This window comes from Gymnoscopelus microlampas, assembly GCF_963454915.1.
Source record: "Gymnoscopelus microlampas genome assembly, chromosome: 13".
NCBI lineage: Eukaryota > Metazoa > Chordata > Actinopteri > Myctophiformes > Myctophidae > Gymnoscopelus > Gymnoscopelus microlampas.
Genome location: NC_139950.1, coordinates 34867781 through 34884447, shown reverse-complemented (window position 1 = coordinate 34884447; position 16667 = coordinate 34867781). Strand labels below are relative to the sequence as shown.

The 16667-nt window shown below is 41.7% G+C and overlaps 1 protein-coding gene across 1 annotated transcript; it reads left to right on the top strand.

Moving 5' to 3' along the window:
• Nucleotides 1-2107: 2107 nt before the first annotated feature.
• LOC311058633 (putative pre-mRNA-splicing factor ATP-dependent RNA helicase DHX32) lies at nt 2108-14298 on the top strand (the record flags this gene model as incomplete). The annotated part of the gene is made up of 11 exons (XM_084076097.1): nt 2108-2377; nt 2924-3117; nt 4142-4532; nt 4790-5029; nt 5605-5698; nt 5797-5946; nt 7754-7945; nt 8650-8790; nt 9314-9504; nt 10780-10970; nt 14121-14298. The coding sequence occupies 11 exons, from the start codon at nt 2108-2110 to the stop codon at nt 14296-14298; spliced, it is 2232 nt and encodes a 743-aa protein (XP_083932223.1).
• Nucleotides 14299-16667: the final 2369 nt, after the last annotated feature.

Sequence of the window (16667 nt, the reverse complement as noted above, 5' to 3'; positions counted from 1 at the left end):
TTGTGCTGCAAGACAACATTGTACGATGAAGTATAAAATACGGCTTCGGGTGTAACATTGCTGTGTGGAATCACTTATTTGTTCCATTGGTCTAGACATTATGGAGTACGGCTCACAACATATTCATGCTCATTAATCTTCCTAATGAGCATTCATGCCCTATGGACTGGCCTCGGGATGGGCCTCACTGTCATGCAATCAGAGCAGCAATTACCCGGTCATCATGAGGATTCACAACCTAAGCCAGAAAAAAAAGAAAAGAAAAACATTACTATCAGAATATAGAGCTATTTAAGTAAACAGAAAAATGCAATTTTCCGGTCGGGATACCAATTGTATCCAATCAGGATGAACAAGGGAGAGGACACAAAGATATGGGCAGACAAAATTTGAGCTGGAAAAAGATTTTTGTGAGGTTGTCTCTCCTGATTGGATAAAATTGGTATCCTGACCTGAACGTTTATTTTCTGTTATTAAAATGCTGGAGATACTCCTATTACTGAACAAACATTGTTTATCAATGACCGCCATCTGAATATAGAGCTTTAACTTTTTAACAAAAAAACATCACTTACACCACCTTTAACAATGAACAGCACTCTCATGTGTTGAACACAAATGTAACTTTTTATTGTCACTGTCATATTATGACGTAACAATTAGACTTACAGCATGTCCTATTAATGAACCACTGGCAAATGCACTTGATGTCCATATGCAACTGCAACTGCACCAGCTCCTCATGGTTGTTTAACACTGCCACCTGCCAGCCTGCACTGGCTACTGCAGACACCAGTGAAAACAAGCCTCTCTCTCTCCTGAGGTCTTTTCTCACCATATTCAGGGTGAAGTTGCCCTTGAGTGATTTGCTGGAGGCCAGTGTCCTCTATCACCAATCTAAACCATTAGTGTGAAAACCACAATCTTGGATGAGAGTCTCTAAGGACAACTTAAACCCACACTTTGAGGTCAAAGAGAGTGGAAAGGTTATTTGTCACCCATGTGATGGTAAAAAAGATTTTTGAGTGGTTAAAGGAGTTCATGTGGTGCACATTTGGCAAAAAATAGGCGAACATTTGGTAAACAGCCAATCTAAAACTAGCAGATACACTTTTTTCAGCGAAGACATATGGTGTAGAGGGAAAAAAGGAGGGGTGAAGGATAGACCCCCAGAGGACCCCAGTCAAGGTTATAGAATAGGATTGAAGTTGTTAAAAATGTTTTATGTATTTATTAAGTGTGATATGTTAGGGTGGCCAGAAATGTATCAATGAATCTTTATAAACACCTAATGTCAGTGTTGGCTAATCTCACCTCGCAGCCATGCCAGGTCATGCATGTAAGCCAAGTTGGCCTCATTCAGCAGCCAAGGGGAGAGCCAGTCATCCATGCTCCAGTCAGGTATTCGTGTGTAACCCCAACCCCATGGTGCCTGTGTTATGCTACATAACATCACTATAATAATGTCTAGTTCACCCGCAAAACATCAGGTTGAGAAACACGCTTAACTACTAAAAACCTAAATGATTGCCTGCAAATCTCTGTGTTCTTAAACACCTAAACCCTGGTGTCCCTATTTTTGAGCATGTCATTATAGGCATTTTTCTTTTTTTATTACATTTAAAATAAAATAGAGGATTCTAAAGTAATAGAGGATACATTATAGGTGAAATAACACTGCCATCGAGTGTCCTAATCAGGCAATTGCATGTATGAGTATGTATCTTAAAAAAAAAAAAACATGGTTTCACAAACAAGCAAAATGAAAATAGCCTCATTTGTTTTATCCATTATTTCACAACAACATTCTGCTGTTGTGTTTGATTCATTACTTTTACAACCAGCGCTTATGGTGTTCTCATTCCATCAGTGCGTGTGTCATCTGTTTAAACGCACTTGTCTGGACACTATGGGATTAGTAGACACATGACCGCACTGGGCTGGCCGCCTTGGGCGCTTTTCATTTGGCTTTATTTGCAGGAGTGATCACCATGTGCCTCTCAGCACTCCACTGAAGGCGGCATGAACAACCTTTAGTTTGTTTTGGTGGATTAGCACAATATCCCGGTGTGTTTATCAGTTCCCTGGCTGGAACAGAATCCTGGCGATGGCACAGGACATGAATACTGTGTCTGACGAAGAGTTCTATGAGGAGAAATTAGATTCAGACACTGAAGCCACAGGGGACGCTGAATATGATGACGTTTTGGAACTTAATCAATTTGACGGCCTGCCTTATTCCTCGAGGTTTTACAAATTGCTGAAGGAAAGGAAAGAATTGCCAGTTTGGACAGCCAAGTGTGAGTTCATGGACACTTTAATCAACGGACAGTTTGTCACTGTCGTTGGCTCTGCCAAAACTGGGAGAAGTTCTCAGGTGAGTAGCTATGCCTATACCAATCCTAATGTTTCATGTAAAGCCTGTAAAGGACTCAGAATTAATATGTATCTGGCCGTGGACCCACATTTGAAAAGATTTTGTGCCAACGACCCCCATACAAGATGTTTGTTGTTAAAATATGTATTTAAAAATGTTTCCACATTTTTCAAACATGTTATTTTTTAAATAGCAGGTCTACAAGCTTATTGAGCTTGTAGATCGACTATTTTCAAAGATCTGATGTAGGGTTAAAGTGACTTATCTGATTTTGATGCTGGCTAGGATTAACACATTTTGCTGGGGACCCCCTGTGGCTCCCCGGACCACACTTTGAGAACCACTGGCCTATACAACGTAATGTATGGGCAAATTCATATTAAACATTTAACATTAGGCCAATAGGAGTTCGTACCTTATTGCACATAATATTTTTAGGTCTGCAGCTGAACCTTTTGGGTAATGTAGGATACGTTACGTTAAGCTATGTCTGATAAATGTATTATTATTAAGCTGTAATTAATTTATTTCAAACGTTTGATGCAGATCCCACAGTGGTGTGCCGAGTTCTGCCTGTCTGTCCAGTACCAGCATGGCATGGTGGTGTGTACCCAGACCCACGGGCAGCAGACGGTGGACCTTGCCCTGCGAGTGGCTGACGAGATGGATGTTAACATTGGCCATGAAGTAGGCTACAGCATCCCCCTGGAAACATGCTGTTGTAACGACACAGTCCTAAGGTCTGGAAATACCAGTGGTTCCCAAACGTTTTAGCTTGAGACCCGAAAGAGAAATGTTATGTCTCCCCGGGACCCACACTAGTGAAAATAGCAGATCTGCAAGCTCACAATGCGTTGCGACGTGATGCGTTGTGAGCTCGTAGATCTGCTATTTTTATTTACTTATGAAATAATGTTGAACCATTATTTCATCCAACATCTATTTTTTTTTTTTTTTTTTACATTTCCGAAAATCGTTTGAAATATATATATATTTTTATGTAGGAAACAAATAAACAAAAAGGTGATGCCAGTGGGAAACAGTGTACTATATACTATGGTACTTGCATGCATGTGCACGCACTGTACAAATTCATCCAAATTGTTTCTCTCCCTCTTGTTGCACTCTTTCAAATACACAATATTGTGAAGGCTCACTACACAGTTGATTCCCCCCCGCTTTCTTCCCCTTAAGAGAAAGGTGAACAAAAGACTTGAGGGGCCTCTTTCAGGGGCTCCTGCACAGCTGCCCAGCCCTGCAGTCTGTCCATATGTCACACTCCCACATAAGTCAGCTGTGGAACAAAGACACACAACACAATGAGGAGAGGGGGCGCAAATAAAATCTCAAGGCCTAAAGAGTCCAGCGACCACACTAATTATCAGAGTAATTCACTCTAATCAGGATAAAGCTGAAGACTACAGACTCAGCACCCTGAGGTATGCTTAATTAATTTGCCTTGCACAAGATACTGTGCACTCAAAAACAAGTTAATAAACCTTGTCCCTTAAGCCACACAATGTAAAAAATGATGTACTTCTGACCAGATATTAATACTAGAATACTTGAAATAAAAAAGTGAGCATCTCTTACTGTATCTGTGTGTCCGTAGACAGGCTTTTGTACATGCTGCGGTTTGCGTGCTTGTTGGACCTCAACATGTTTGCCACATACAGTATTGGCAAACAATTACCTGCTGCTATGTCACTCACTTCCTCTAAAAATCAGTAATCACCCGCTCCCCTCCAAACGCCTACCCTCCAGGTACTGCACCGACGACATGCTGCTGAGGGAGATGATGTCGGACCCCCTGCTGGAGCGCTACGGTGTGGTAGTGGTGGACCAGGCTCACCAGAGGACCGTCGCCACCGACGTGCTCCTGGGCCTGCTCAAGGACATCGCCCTGCAGAGGCCAGAGCTCCGCGTGGTCCTCCTTTCTGCCACCCATCCCGGCCCCAAACTGCTGTCCCACTGCGGTGGCTCGGCCTCTGCCTCGTCGGACCGCCAGATCCAGCTGGAGGGGCCGGGTGCGGGGGAGGTGGTGTACAGTGGCGTTCACAGTAAGGACTACTTCTGCTCGGCTCTGCGCTTGGTGTTGGAGATTCACCGTTCCCAGGAGGAAGGGGATGTGGTGGTGTTTCTGGTCACAGCACAGGTAAAGAGGAGTGCTGAATTATAGTGGCAAAACATAAGCCGATTAAATGCTAAAATAGTCCTGTTTTTATCTCAGAGTGAACTGTGTTAAGATTCAGAGCTACTTGACTTTGTTCCAGTCGTTTAAAGACTGTTCTCTGAACCACTGTTTGCTTATAATGTCATTCCCTAGTCAACGGTCTGAGAATGTGTGCTAGACACTTTAGAGGTATTTATCTCCTTTAACACACACTCTCTCTCTCTGTTACCCCATGAAAGGAGATAGATCTGGCCTGTGACATTCTTCGTCATGAGGGGTCCAGCCTACCTGCCGCTCTTGGAGAGCTCCTGCCCATCCCAGTTCATCCTGGCCGGGCTGGGAGTCTTCCAGTCTTGGGGGAGGAGCTAGGGAAGGCCAGAAGCATGAGAGTGTTCCTCACCTCCAGTCCAAATGAAGACTTCTTCTGGGCTGCTGACTCAATACGCTTTGTCATTGATGCGGGCCTCCAGAAAAGATATGTATGTAATTGTAATTAGTGTGTGTGTGTGTGTGTGTGTGTGTGTGTGTGTGTGTGTGTGTGTGTGTGTGTGTGTGTGTGTGTGTGTGTGTGTGTGTGTGTGTGTCTATGCCTGACAAAGGTCTGTGACTGAATTGTTGCATTAATATCCAGATGTTACAAACAAAAGCAGTGTGCAGGATTCCATTACTCTTCAGTGTTTGCTCATGGCCTAGTCTCATGGAAGCATACCTGTATAGCTTGATTGATACATTGCTGTGCGTGGTGTCAAGTCCAAAAACAGATCTACAAGCTCACAGTGAGCTTGTCAATGGGCTATTTTCGGCACACGACTCCAGCACACAACTAAGTGTAAATCGGTCTTATTGCTTCTCTTGTAAGAGTCCACCAAGAGGAAATCTACTTGTTTTTGAATATTGTTCACATTTCGCAAGAGAGATTAATTTGTGTAGTACTGTGAAAGAATGTAATTAACTATGAATTGGATACAGCTGCATTCACTCTAATGCATTTGAAATGTGTTATGAAATACCACTTCTCACCAAGAAAGGCAAACATTCTGTTATGCTGTTGCAGGTGTACAATCCCAGGATCAGAGCAAACTCAGCCATCATTCAGTCAATCAGCAAAGGCCAAGCCAAGTGTCGGAAACAACTGGTTGGCACAACAGGTGACTTAACTTAACTGACACAGTGGCAAGTCTGGTGATTCAAATCTCTAATTGCTAATGTCAACCTGTTGTATCTTGGACGTAATTCCTTCCTGTAGGCAAGTGTTTCTGTCTCTACCCAGAAGACAGACCGCTTCCCAACGAAACGCGGCCATACATCATGGAGTCTGACATTACTGCCACTGTGCTTCTCCTGAAGAGGATGGAGATTGCTGGACTGGGCCAATGTGACTTCATTGACAGACCGGGTAAGAAAGATATTGTGACAGAAAACTGTCCAAGAACTTTCATGTTTCTCAAGGTTAACCCTGTGAGTTGCAATAGTAGCTCTAAAACACTGAAGAGAAGAAAAACATCTGTGTAAGAGCCTAGTTTTCTTTGTCAAAATGTAGCCATCCATTACTTTATCATTCAAACTTAATATGTGGAAATGTTGTAGTTCCCTCACTGTTTTTTTATTGAAAATATTCCAGCTATCATCTATGTATGATACCTGGGATGCTAATATGCATGCTAATAAACACATGTTTAGTATTTTTGTGAAGACTATGTGAATCCCAAAATGTCATGCATCCTGTAATGCGACAGTTGCCTAACTCAGGGAGCAGGGTTCAGTTAGTAGGGACGTCTGGTTAGGACGGTACAGACTGGGACTGTTCTATTGGAGGGCAGTGAGCCGTGTCACAGTGGAACTGACAGGCTCTGTTCTGCAAAGCACAAAGTTTGAGGGCTGACCTGCTTCTGTGTGCTGGGATCTTTTCCCAAAGATTTTACCCACAACACACAAACAGTAGCAGTAAACAGAAAAACACTAATCAGATGATTAAAGTTTTGCCAAATTGCTGTGTGTGTGTGTGTGTGTGTGTGTGTGTGTGTGTGTGTGTGTGTGTGTGTGTGTGTGTGTGTGTGTGTGTGTGTGTGTGTGTGTGTGTGTGTGTGTGTGTGTGTGTGTGTGTGTGTGTGTGTGTGTGTGTGTGTGTGTGTGTGTGTGTGTGTGTGTGCATGAGATGATTGATTTTGTTTTTCAATTCTCTCTTTTGCCTCTGATGCTCTTAGAATACATGCTTGTTTATACGAGGAAAGCTTAACCATCAGAGACCCTTCATTTGATATGCATGGCAGATGTTGAGGATTATAAAATCCTAATCCCTGGCTGCCTTTTTAGTGATTGGGAGTGCAGCACACCCACCAGAACGCCATTCTTTTCTAGAGCAAATGTCACAGAGTAATTCCTATATCTGCCATTTTGCCATGTACACAAAGTGTACGTACAGGATTGTAAAGCAAACATATTTTGTCCCAGTGCATTTCTCATTTAAAACAAATGAGAAAGGTTTGAAATCAGCCATTTAGATAGTGTGAAAATGTGCAGGTCTTCCAGATATTGTCCACTCTGAAAGGGCAGCCCTTAAATTTATTTGCTGAAGACATCGTTTTACCCAAAGTCTTGGGTAACCTATGAGTGCTCAGCATTAATAATAGGAGGCTTAAAAGATTAACTGAAATTAGTTTTTCACCTGGCCAGATGTCTCTGGTGGGTGGATGTTCGTTGTGTGTCATAGGACCACATAGGACCACAATAGGATTTGTTTTTGTTATCCTTTTAGCCTTAATGTGTGACTGTAACACGTGCTGTTTACATAGACTAATAAAGTATTCAATCAATGAATCAAAGTCAGCAATGGCATGTACCAGTATGTCCTGGATATTCTTGGCTCTGGAAAAGCAGTAACAGAAACATGATTCAGCACAGCCTTGTTTGTATTTCCTTTACTTGGTGTGTCGACGTGACATCCATGCGGGTCATGGTACTCGCCAATGCCCAAAGTAAGTGCTCATAGCTGGGTTAAAGACGTGCATACAGCCAGTGTCTGCAACCTGGCCTCCACTGTGACTGCCTGAGATGCGAACAGCTCCTGTTTCACCAGAAAATACATCACAATACAGAAACGAAATACTCTCAAAATACCATTTCTTGACGTCTTTACGGTAAGGCAAACAAGCTTTTTCTTTCTGTTATGCCTGACTTCTCCTGACCTGTCATGACCCACCCAGACCCAGAGAGCCTGATGCAAGCTCTGGAGGAGTTGGATTACCTGGCAGCTCTGGACGATGACGGCAACCTGTCTGAGATGGGCATCATCATGTCCGAGCTCCCCCTAGAGCCCCAGATGGCCAAGACCTTGCTTGCTTCCTGCGAGTTTGACTGCGTCAGTGAGGTGGTCATCATCGCTGCCATGCTAACAGGTAAACTAACCACTTAAGCCATATATACAGTACTTGGTCGTACACCGAATAGCAAAAACAGCTGATCTATAAGCTTACAACAAGTCACATTGCAAAGCATTGTGAGCTTGAAAGCTTGAGCTTTCACACTTTTTTGATTAATTCTTTACACCTTTTGACAATAATAAAGACATACCCAAAATAATGCAGGTTGAAAGTGGTTAAGTGCTGAACTCAGTGAGATCTTTATTATTGTTATTATTGTATTTGTTCACCAGATGTCCTTACACATGGATACATATTGTTTACTTCGCCTCACATCAGGAATTACTTCCCTCTTGTTCAGAGCACAACTTTACCATGAATTCAAACTAGGAGTGAAACAATTAATTAAATAATTGATTTAAGCCATGGACAGGTTAATTGAATAATTGATGTAAGATTAAAACATTTCTAATCTTCACCAAACACAAGCATTCACTTCTGTTTGTTGACAACATAACAGTTGTCATTCATCGTAGGTATGAAAAATAATTTCTTGTGCCCAAGACATGTGTCACTGATCGGTCTAGTGGTTTGCAAGATTACCCACGGATTAACCGCAGAATGATACACACAGGGTCGAAAGCATAATCTCCGCCCTGCCTTTTTTGGCCTGGTAGAGAAAATAAATGTTAGTTGCAGCCCTACATCAACCATCCTCTTTCACTTTGTCACTCCCTCAGCACCCAGTTGCTTCATCACTCCCTCAGCAGAGCGGAGGCTGGAAGCAGCCCAGTGCCATATGAAGTTCCAGCACCCTGAAGGCGACCATTTCACTCTCATCAACATCTACATGGCCTTCAAGCAGAGTCAGCAGGAGCCATGTGAGTTGAGACGGCTCACCCAGATAATGTGTAGTGACCGGTGATCAGATAGAGCTGCCATCATCATGAAGACATCATCTAAAGACCACCACTGCTTGACACAGTAAAGTGTGATTTTGTAAAATAATGTCTTGATAATTACAATAGAGGTACACAGTAAAATCCTCAGTTTTAATTCGACTCCAAAGAGTGTCTTTCCAATAGGGTGTAAGTAAGTAAGCCTTGCAGAGCCATATGGCCTATAAGGCAGGAGCCTACAGAAACACTGTAGCGTAAGGCGGCTTGATATACAAGTACACCCCCTGGACATGACGCTAGCGTGTCACAGCTGGGACTACCCCCAATCCGATCCTTGATACTGAGTGCCAAGCAAGGAGGCATTGGGTCCCATTTTTATAGTCTTTGGTATGACCCGGCCAGGGAATCGAGCCCCCACCTCCCAGTCTCAGGGGCGGACACTCTAACCACAAGGCACAGAGCTGGTATATTGTGTAGATTGAGTCTTATGCCTTCCTCTCTCCAGGCTGCACCGCGGAGAAGTGGTGTCAGGACTATTACCTGGAACACTCTTCCCTGCTGACGGCCGACGCCCTCCGCACCGAGCTCACCGATATTCTGCGGAGGATCGAGCTGCCCATCTCTACACCCGCCTTCGGTTCCAGGTCCAACACACTCAACATTAAGAAAGCCCTGCTGGCAGGTTTCTTCATGCAGGTACAGTGATGTTGGATAACATGGCTCTGTGATACCTAGTATATGTTCTCATCTGGTGCATTCTGGTACAAAATGGTACTGTCGTCCAATGTTAAAACCATTCAAAAAATGCCGTGCTACACTAAATCTGCAGTACAAAAACATATCTTCAAAACATGAACATATCTTGTGTAATTGTATGTCCACACTGTAAAATCCTGGGTGTATAAATGGACCTAAGATCTCTGACTCTAGCGACTTTGAGTACCTAGAAAAGTGCTATATAAATCGTATGTATTATTGCGTTAAACTAACACACAGCATTTTGCAGTGTACCTGCCTGTTGTAACAACAAGACTGGATCTAATAACAGTGTGGCTTCCCTGTGCAATCTGTAGCTATGGATAGCACGTTAACTAGGTGTGCAATTCATGAACAAAGCACCAATGATGTGCTAATGTGAGCTTAGCATCATGAGGCAAGCTGTGATTGGCGTGGTAGCATCAGCTGGAATGTGATTGGTAGGTTGGTCTACTTTTGTTTGAACATACAGATCTGGTCTACTTAGAGCATTGGTTCTCAAAGTGGGGTCCGGGGACCCCCAGGGGTACTTGAGGGGGTTCCAGGGGGTCCCCAGCTAAATGATGGATAGGAACCAAATGGACCCTTATGGGTCTGTAACTCTGAGAGTGTACAAATGGAACCAAATGGACCCTAACGGGTCCATTTGGTTCCATTTGTACACTTCTCAGAGTTAAATTAACATTGATTTTACAATATGAATTGGGGTCCCAGAGATAGAAATGCCATTAAATGGGGGTCCGTAGCCTAATGCATGTCAAACTGGGGGGGTCCTTGAAGTTAAAATGGTTGAGAATCACTGCTAGAGACGTAAAAATCTTCTCTTATGGGGGTCCCTGGATTATCTTTACAAATGGGGGTCCGCTGGCTAATAAGTGTCAATTTGGGGGTCCTTGACATGAAAAAGTTTGAGAACCACTGACTTAGAGGACATATACGTACATTCATACAGACCAATGCTGATCTAAACAGGTGGCCCCCTCTGTGCCACGCTTTAAAAACTGACTTCATCTCAGAAAGATTTTTTATCAATGTGGGGAAAAAAAGGATTTATCCAATACATTTTAATGGGCCTTTTACAATGTGCAGTTATAGATCACATACAGTATTTCCACACTTTCAGTATGAAAAGGAAAAGTCATTTTGATAGTATATCTAAATCTATTTCTTATGCTGAGAGCCATGTCTGTATGCATGTGTATGGTTCCTTTTTAGGTAGCACGGGATGTTGATGGATCTGGGAACTACTTGATTCTGACCCACAAGCACCTGGCTCAGATACACTCTCTGTCAGGCTACGGCACCAAGATGCCCAAACTGGGCTTGCCAGAGTGGGTGCTCTTCCACGAATATTCCTTCTCAGAGGACAATTGTCTCCGCACTGTTTCCCACATATCACCGGAGGAGTAAGTATCAGCTTTCTCAAAACATACCGGTATGAATATGTACTTGCAGACATTACAATTGAAGTTATGTTATAGTTGTGTTTTAATGCCTTTTAACTCTTTCACTGTAAATGAATAAATAAATCGCCCACTGCCAGCGATTTTAGATTTTCCTTACCTTTTCAAGTAGTCACAGAATATTAATATCCAGTATGATCAATCCCCCGACGGTTGCTAAACACGGAGGGTTTCACTGTGCTTCCGCGAGAAGAAAAAAAAGTTAGCGCGACCCCTCGTTTGCTTGTTACAGGCCGCTGAATATAGTATGTCTCGTCAAAAATGCAGGGATAATTAAAAAAAAAAAAGATACAGCCCCAAATACGCAGGAAGTTAATGGTGGTGGAGATTTTTCGATCATGTAATCTCCTGGATCTGTGTGACTTGAGGATGAAAATGGTCACTTGTGTGTTAGAGAACAGCGCCATCTGGTGGAAAACCACTGAAAACAAAAAAGTCGTCTTTGGCAGTCTGGGCCTTTGGAAAAGAAGTCCCTGGAAAAAAGACTGATTTACAAATTAAGTTCAAACATCCATGACTTACTGTCTAAACTGTGTAAATAATCTTTAATCAACATTGACTCAATTACGGGCCATTCATTACGGGGTGATCAGAATAGATAGATATCACAGTCATGGTGTTACACCAAAACACATAAGTCAACAACATAAATCATCAAATGAACACAACACTACACATACATCCCACAACATAATCCCTAAACACATTCCCATATTCAAATAATAATGACATAACACAATAAACACACTTCCTGCACCCGGGGTGCAGGACTCTGTGAATACTCTTATAACTAACCACCTGGGAGTCGGGACACTACAGCGAACTAGAGCCGCCTGTTAAGGTAGAATTAATGCAGTAGTGCATATTTGTTACAGACCCTGTAGTCTCAGCTGAAATCTGAGATTTTGCCATGCAGTTCTTTTTTTTTTGCCTATTTAACCCATTGAGACCTGAGACCATTTTTATGGTCACTAAATTTTGGTCACATAAATTTGTATGGTTTAATGGTCACTCGTGACCTATTTAACCCATTGAGACCTGAAGCCGATTCTACATGTCTCCTAAATCTCAACAGTTTTCTGAAAAACGTATGTTTCCATATCAGCGGTGCTCAATCTTTTTCACGTCAAGGACCCCCAAAATTATATGTATTTTGCCAAGGACCCCCAGCAAAATATGTTGTTCCAGGGACCCCCAGAAGCAAAGATTTTAGTTAGAAATGTTATAAAAAATATATATTTTCAGAAGATTTGCACACATTTTCACGATTTTTCAAAAATAGCAGATCTACAAGCTCGTAGCGCGGCACTCGGTGCCGCGCTATGAGCTTGTATATCTGCTAATTTTGAATAGCCCAAAGTGTAAAATAATGCTTTTTAGCTCAAATCTAAAAATGACACAGTTCCAGGTTAAATCACGGTCGTCCTGGTGCAATCATCCGACCGGTGTAATTCTGTGATCTCACACACAGTTCATGCAGTGTGTGTGTGCTTTCACCGCTCAGTCCCATCCACTCTCTCTCACTAGTGGCCTTGCCTGTTTTTTTTTCGAATCTATAAGCTCACAACACATAGCATCACAATGTGTTGTGACCTCGTAGATACGCGACACAGTCATACGACAAAGTGTAAATCAGGATTCAGTGGTTAAGCAGACACATTACCTTTCCCACTGGTGCAGATGCTAAACCCGGGTACAATAGCTGCATTAGGGATTAAGGATTGCATAGATCTCAGAGAGAGTGGTGTTATGGCTTAAACACATTGTCTGCCAGGGTTTATTCATAATGTACTCACCCACTGCCAGCATTTTATATCATTTTTTATAGAAAGAATGTGAATTACTTGTCCGTTTAATTTTTAACATTGAAGTGAATGGGTTTTTTTTTATTTTTTTTTATATCTCCTAATTCGTTGTGAATAACAAAAATAAATGAATACCCAAAAATTAGAGAAACATTTTAGAAATTCAAAAACAAAATAAATAAAACATAAAAAAAAGGGGAGCATTCTCCCCTTTGGCGATTAACACCATTGACTGAAAAGGGGAGAATTCTCCCCTTTGGCAGTAAACCTGTTGTTAATGGAGGAGGAGTGTGTTAATGTCTGAGAAATCACTGCTAGCTTTGTCACACCATCTTACTGCAGGTTACACGCATGGCTTTTTAAAGTCGTTTACACTCAAAATGGTGCCAGGAGCAGATGTCTTCTTTCCCAACTAAAGACTGAGTGCCATTCCAAACCAGCAAACAATTGGAACAGTTTGGCTTTAATTTGTAATGGATTTTTTAAATGCTTAAAATTGCTTAAAATTGTTTATGCAATTTACATCCTTTTTTTTTTTAATCTCCGCTTTCGCCCATCTATGTATGTCTGTGTGTCTGTGAATCCAGAGCTAATCTTGCAAACATAAATATGCGCCAAATGTATCTGTCCTCAGAATGAGTTAAATCCGGGAAAGGATCGGTGGCATTTCAGATTTTAGTGTTAGCTAATATTTTTTTATTGCGGGTCTTAATGGGTAGGGTAAGTGATTTTCTTTGGTTAAAATAAGTGTTAAATAGCTCTATATTCTGATAGTACTCATTTCTATAGAGTGTCTGATCAGTAACAGGAGTCTCCTTGTCTCTCCAGCTCTTTATAAAACAGAAAATGCATTTTCGTTTCAGTTTCAGTTTAATTTCCAATTTTATCCAATGGATAGAGAACTCAGTCAGGATACAGATTAAACAAGTGAAATTGGAAGTGATGATACTAAGAAATGAGCTGACAAAATGGGAACTGGAACACTATAAAAATTAAGCTGATAAATGGGTACTCTCTTCTGATTGGCTGAAATATTGTCACCGACCAAAAAATGTATTTTCTGTTTATTAAAGAGCTGGAGAGACGGGGAGCCCCCCCTGTTACTGAACAAACACTCTATAGCAATGATTACTATCACAATATAGTGCTTTAACCTTTTAACAAAATACTTTTTGTTTTAACCAAAACATATCACTTACCCTACCTTTTAATGCTCTCTCACTGATTCTGCTTGTGAAATACTGTCAGTTTGTATTTACCAGCAACCCTCCCTTCCCTCTTCTGCTAGGTTTATTCAAATGGCACCACAGTACTTTTTCTTCAATCTTCCACCTAGCGAGGGCAAAGACATCCTCCAGAACATTTTGGACAGAGAAACGTCTCGCTGCCAAGCAGGGAAGAAAGCCCCTACTTCAGAGGATGAGCCACGGGCAGATCAAGCCAACGATCGTTGTGTGATACAATGATGGACTCAGTGCTCCTTACACTGGTATTGTTGGGGACCAAATAAGAGGCACTATTATGAATGGAGAATCAAGTTTACAGACAACTGTGTGTTTATATTTTTTGTGGTTGGGCTTCTTACAGGAGTTATCCCCTCATACTTTGTTATTTCTTGTACTGTATTGTCTATTACCAGTATTATCTACCTGCCCCTTACATTTGTTACTGAATTGTCATGTAGCATCCTATCACATTGAAAGCTGAATAGTCACACTCGTGTATCATATACTTATACACACTAAACTTGAATTAATATAAAAAAAACTGCAACTGCTTTATCTGCATTGATTGTCAATGTTGTATGTGTAGGCCTACATACAGTACATACTTCAGTACCCTTCTCAATACAAAATGTGTTTTAGCAAAAGGTGCATAAAGGGGTGCAGGGAAGTTAGATTTCCTGTTATTCAGGCATTGAAACATGCATGCATGCTCTCTCTCTCTCTCTCTCTCTCTCTCTCTCTCTCTCTCTCTCTCTCTCTCTCTCTCTCTCTCTCTCTCTCTCTCTCTCTCTCTCTCTCTCTCTCTCTCTCTCTCTCTGTATATAGATACAGTATGTTGTGTAAATATAATGATGTATATAAGGGCCGTGTGTGTGTGTGTGTGTGTGTGTGTGTGTGTGTGTGTGTGTGTGTGTGTGTGTGTGTGTGTGTGTGTGTGTGTGTGTGTGTGTACATATTAAGTGTATGTAATGCACAACTTTTTCATCTTCTAGTCAGTGACTAGAAAAAAGTTGGTTACTGTGTGGTATAACCACATCCTCTTATAATGCCTGAAATGTGGCCCTTTGGCTGGACAAAATGAGGGCAGGCATCCTCTTATGTAGGGAATACCTCATTCTGATTGGCGGACAAGAATAGTTTTGAGCTTTACGATGATTGCTGCAGCGGATGTTATCACCTGATGGAAGCCCTGAGGTGCTCTCTGTTCACTGATAGAACTGTAGCTACACCACTGTAACCCACTTGTCAACGCTGCATACAGTAGTTTTTTAGAACATCAGTATATTAGACGACATTGGTACTTTTCCCTACGGTATATTGGAATATGTGAGCAATATTTCTGTTCAAGTCTATTGTCAACATTTGTATTTAATATTAGCATATTTACTTTCACAGTGCATCGGGATTTGTCTCCATTTTGTCTAGCTCAGTAACCTTAGCTAAATTAAAAATGCACCAGATTCAGAAATGTAGCAGTTCACAGGTTCACATTAATTTAATTTCCCCCTGGGGGAGAGTGCCTCCAGGCTCTTCAAACAGAGATTTGGTTCACTTTTAGCTAATGCTCCTGGTATCTCCCCTCTTTCATCACATTCCCTCAATCTGCTCTGCTATAGCCTACCAGTGGTTGGCCCAGTCAGATTACTGAGGGTTAAGGGACAGTTGGGGAATGCCTGCGGCTCCATCTGGTGTGGATATTGCTGTGTTGGGGTGGGGTGACCCAGTTCACTAGCACCATGTGACCTTTTAACTGGCCCAGCATTTGAGAATGATACAATGCAGACCCAATGAATCAATGCAAGCCTGGCCTTACATAATGACTTGCTTTACGGAGCTATATTTTGACCCAGAACCATGCAAACCAACAGTTGTAGTTATGTATTTTAATGTAGCCTCAAGTATTCAATTATTTCATCCGTCCTATTTAGGTCCAAGTTTTTTTTTTTATCAATACACAACAGCATGTGCACGTGCCATTTGTCCCAGTGCGTTATCAAAAGAGCAAACATATTTAGTCTCTCAGCTGTTACATTGCATCTTTTATTTTCTGTCTGTTAGGCAGTGCTTGTTGAAAGACCTGTAGACAAAAAGAACACTGCTAATTTTCACTAATTGTCACAGCAAACATGCTGCCATAAATTCACATTCTACCATACAGCAATGCTGTATGGTAGAATGTACAAGCCACTGAGCTGATCGTTATTTCACATCGTTGCAAAATAATAATAACAATAATTTGCCTTTCAAGTATGCATGAAGTCTTCCGTTCCCAGGTCCAGAATGTTTCTTGTGTTAAAAAGTTTCTAAACATTTCCCGACATTGTGGATGCGATGAAACAGAAAGGACTTCCAGAAATGCACAAGTGTACAGAATATTTTCTGTCTACTTCTAATTCCTATGAGCTTAAGAACTTTGTTGTCCCCATTGTCTTCCATGTCTGCACGTAGCACAGAGGAACTGACAGTGCTTTATAAACCAAAGGTTTGGGGTTCAAAATCACCATTGACAATGTTTTCACCAACAATTCTATTAGATTTTCACGGTGCAACTAAATCCTATAACCTTAAAAGGGCGATCTCACCCATTTTCAACCTATCTTCATATAATT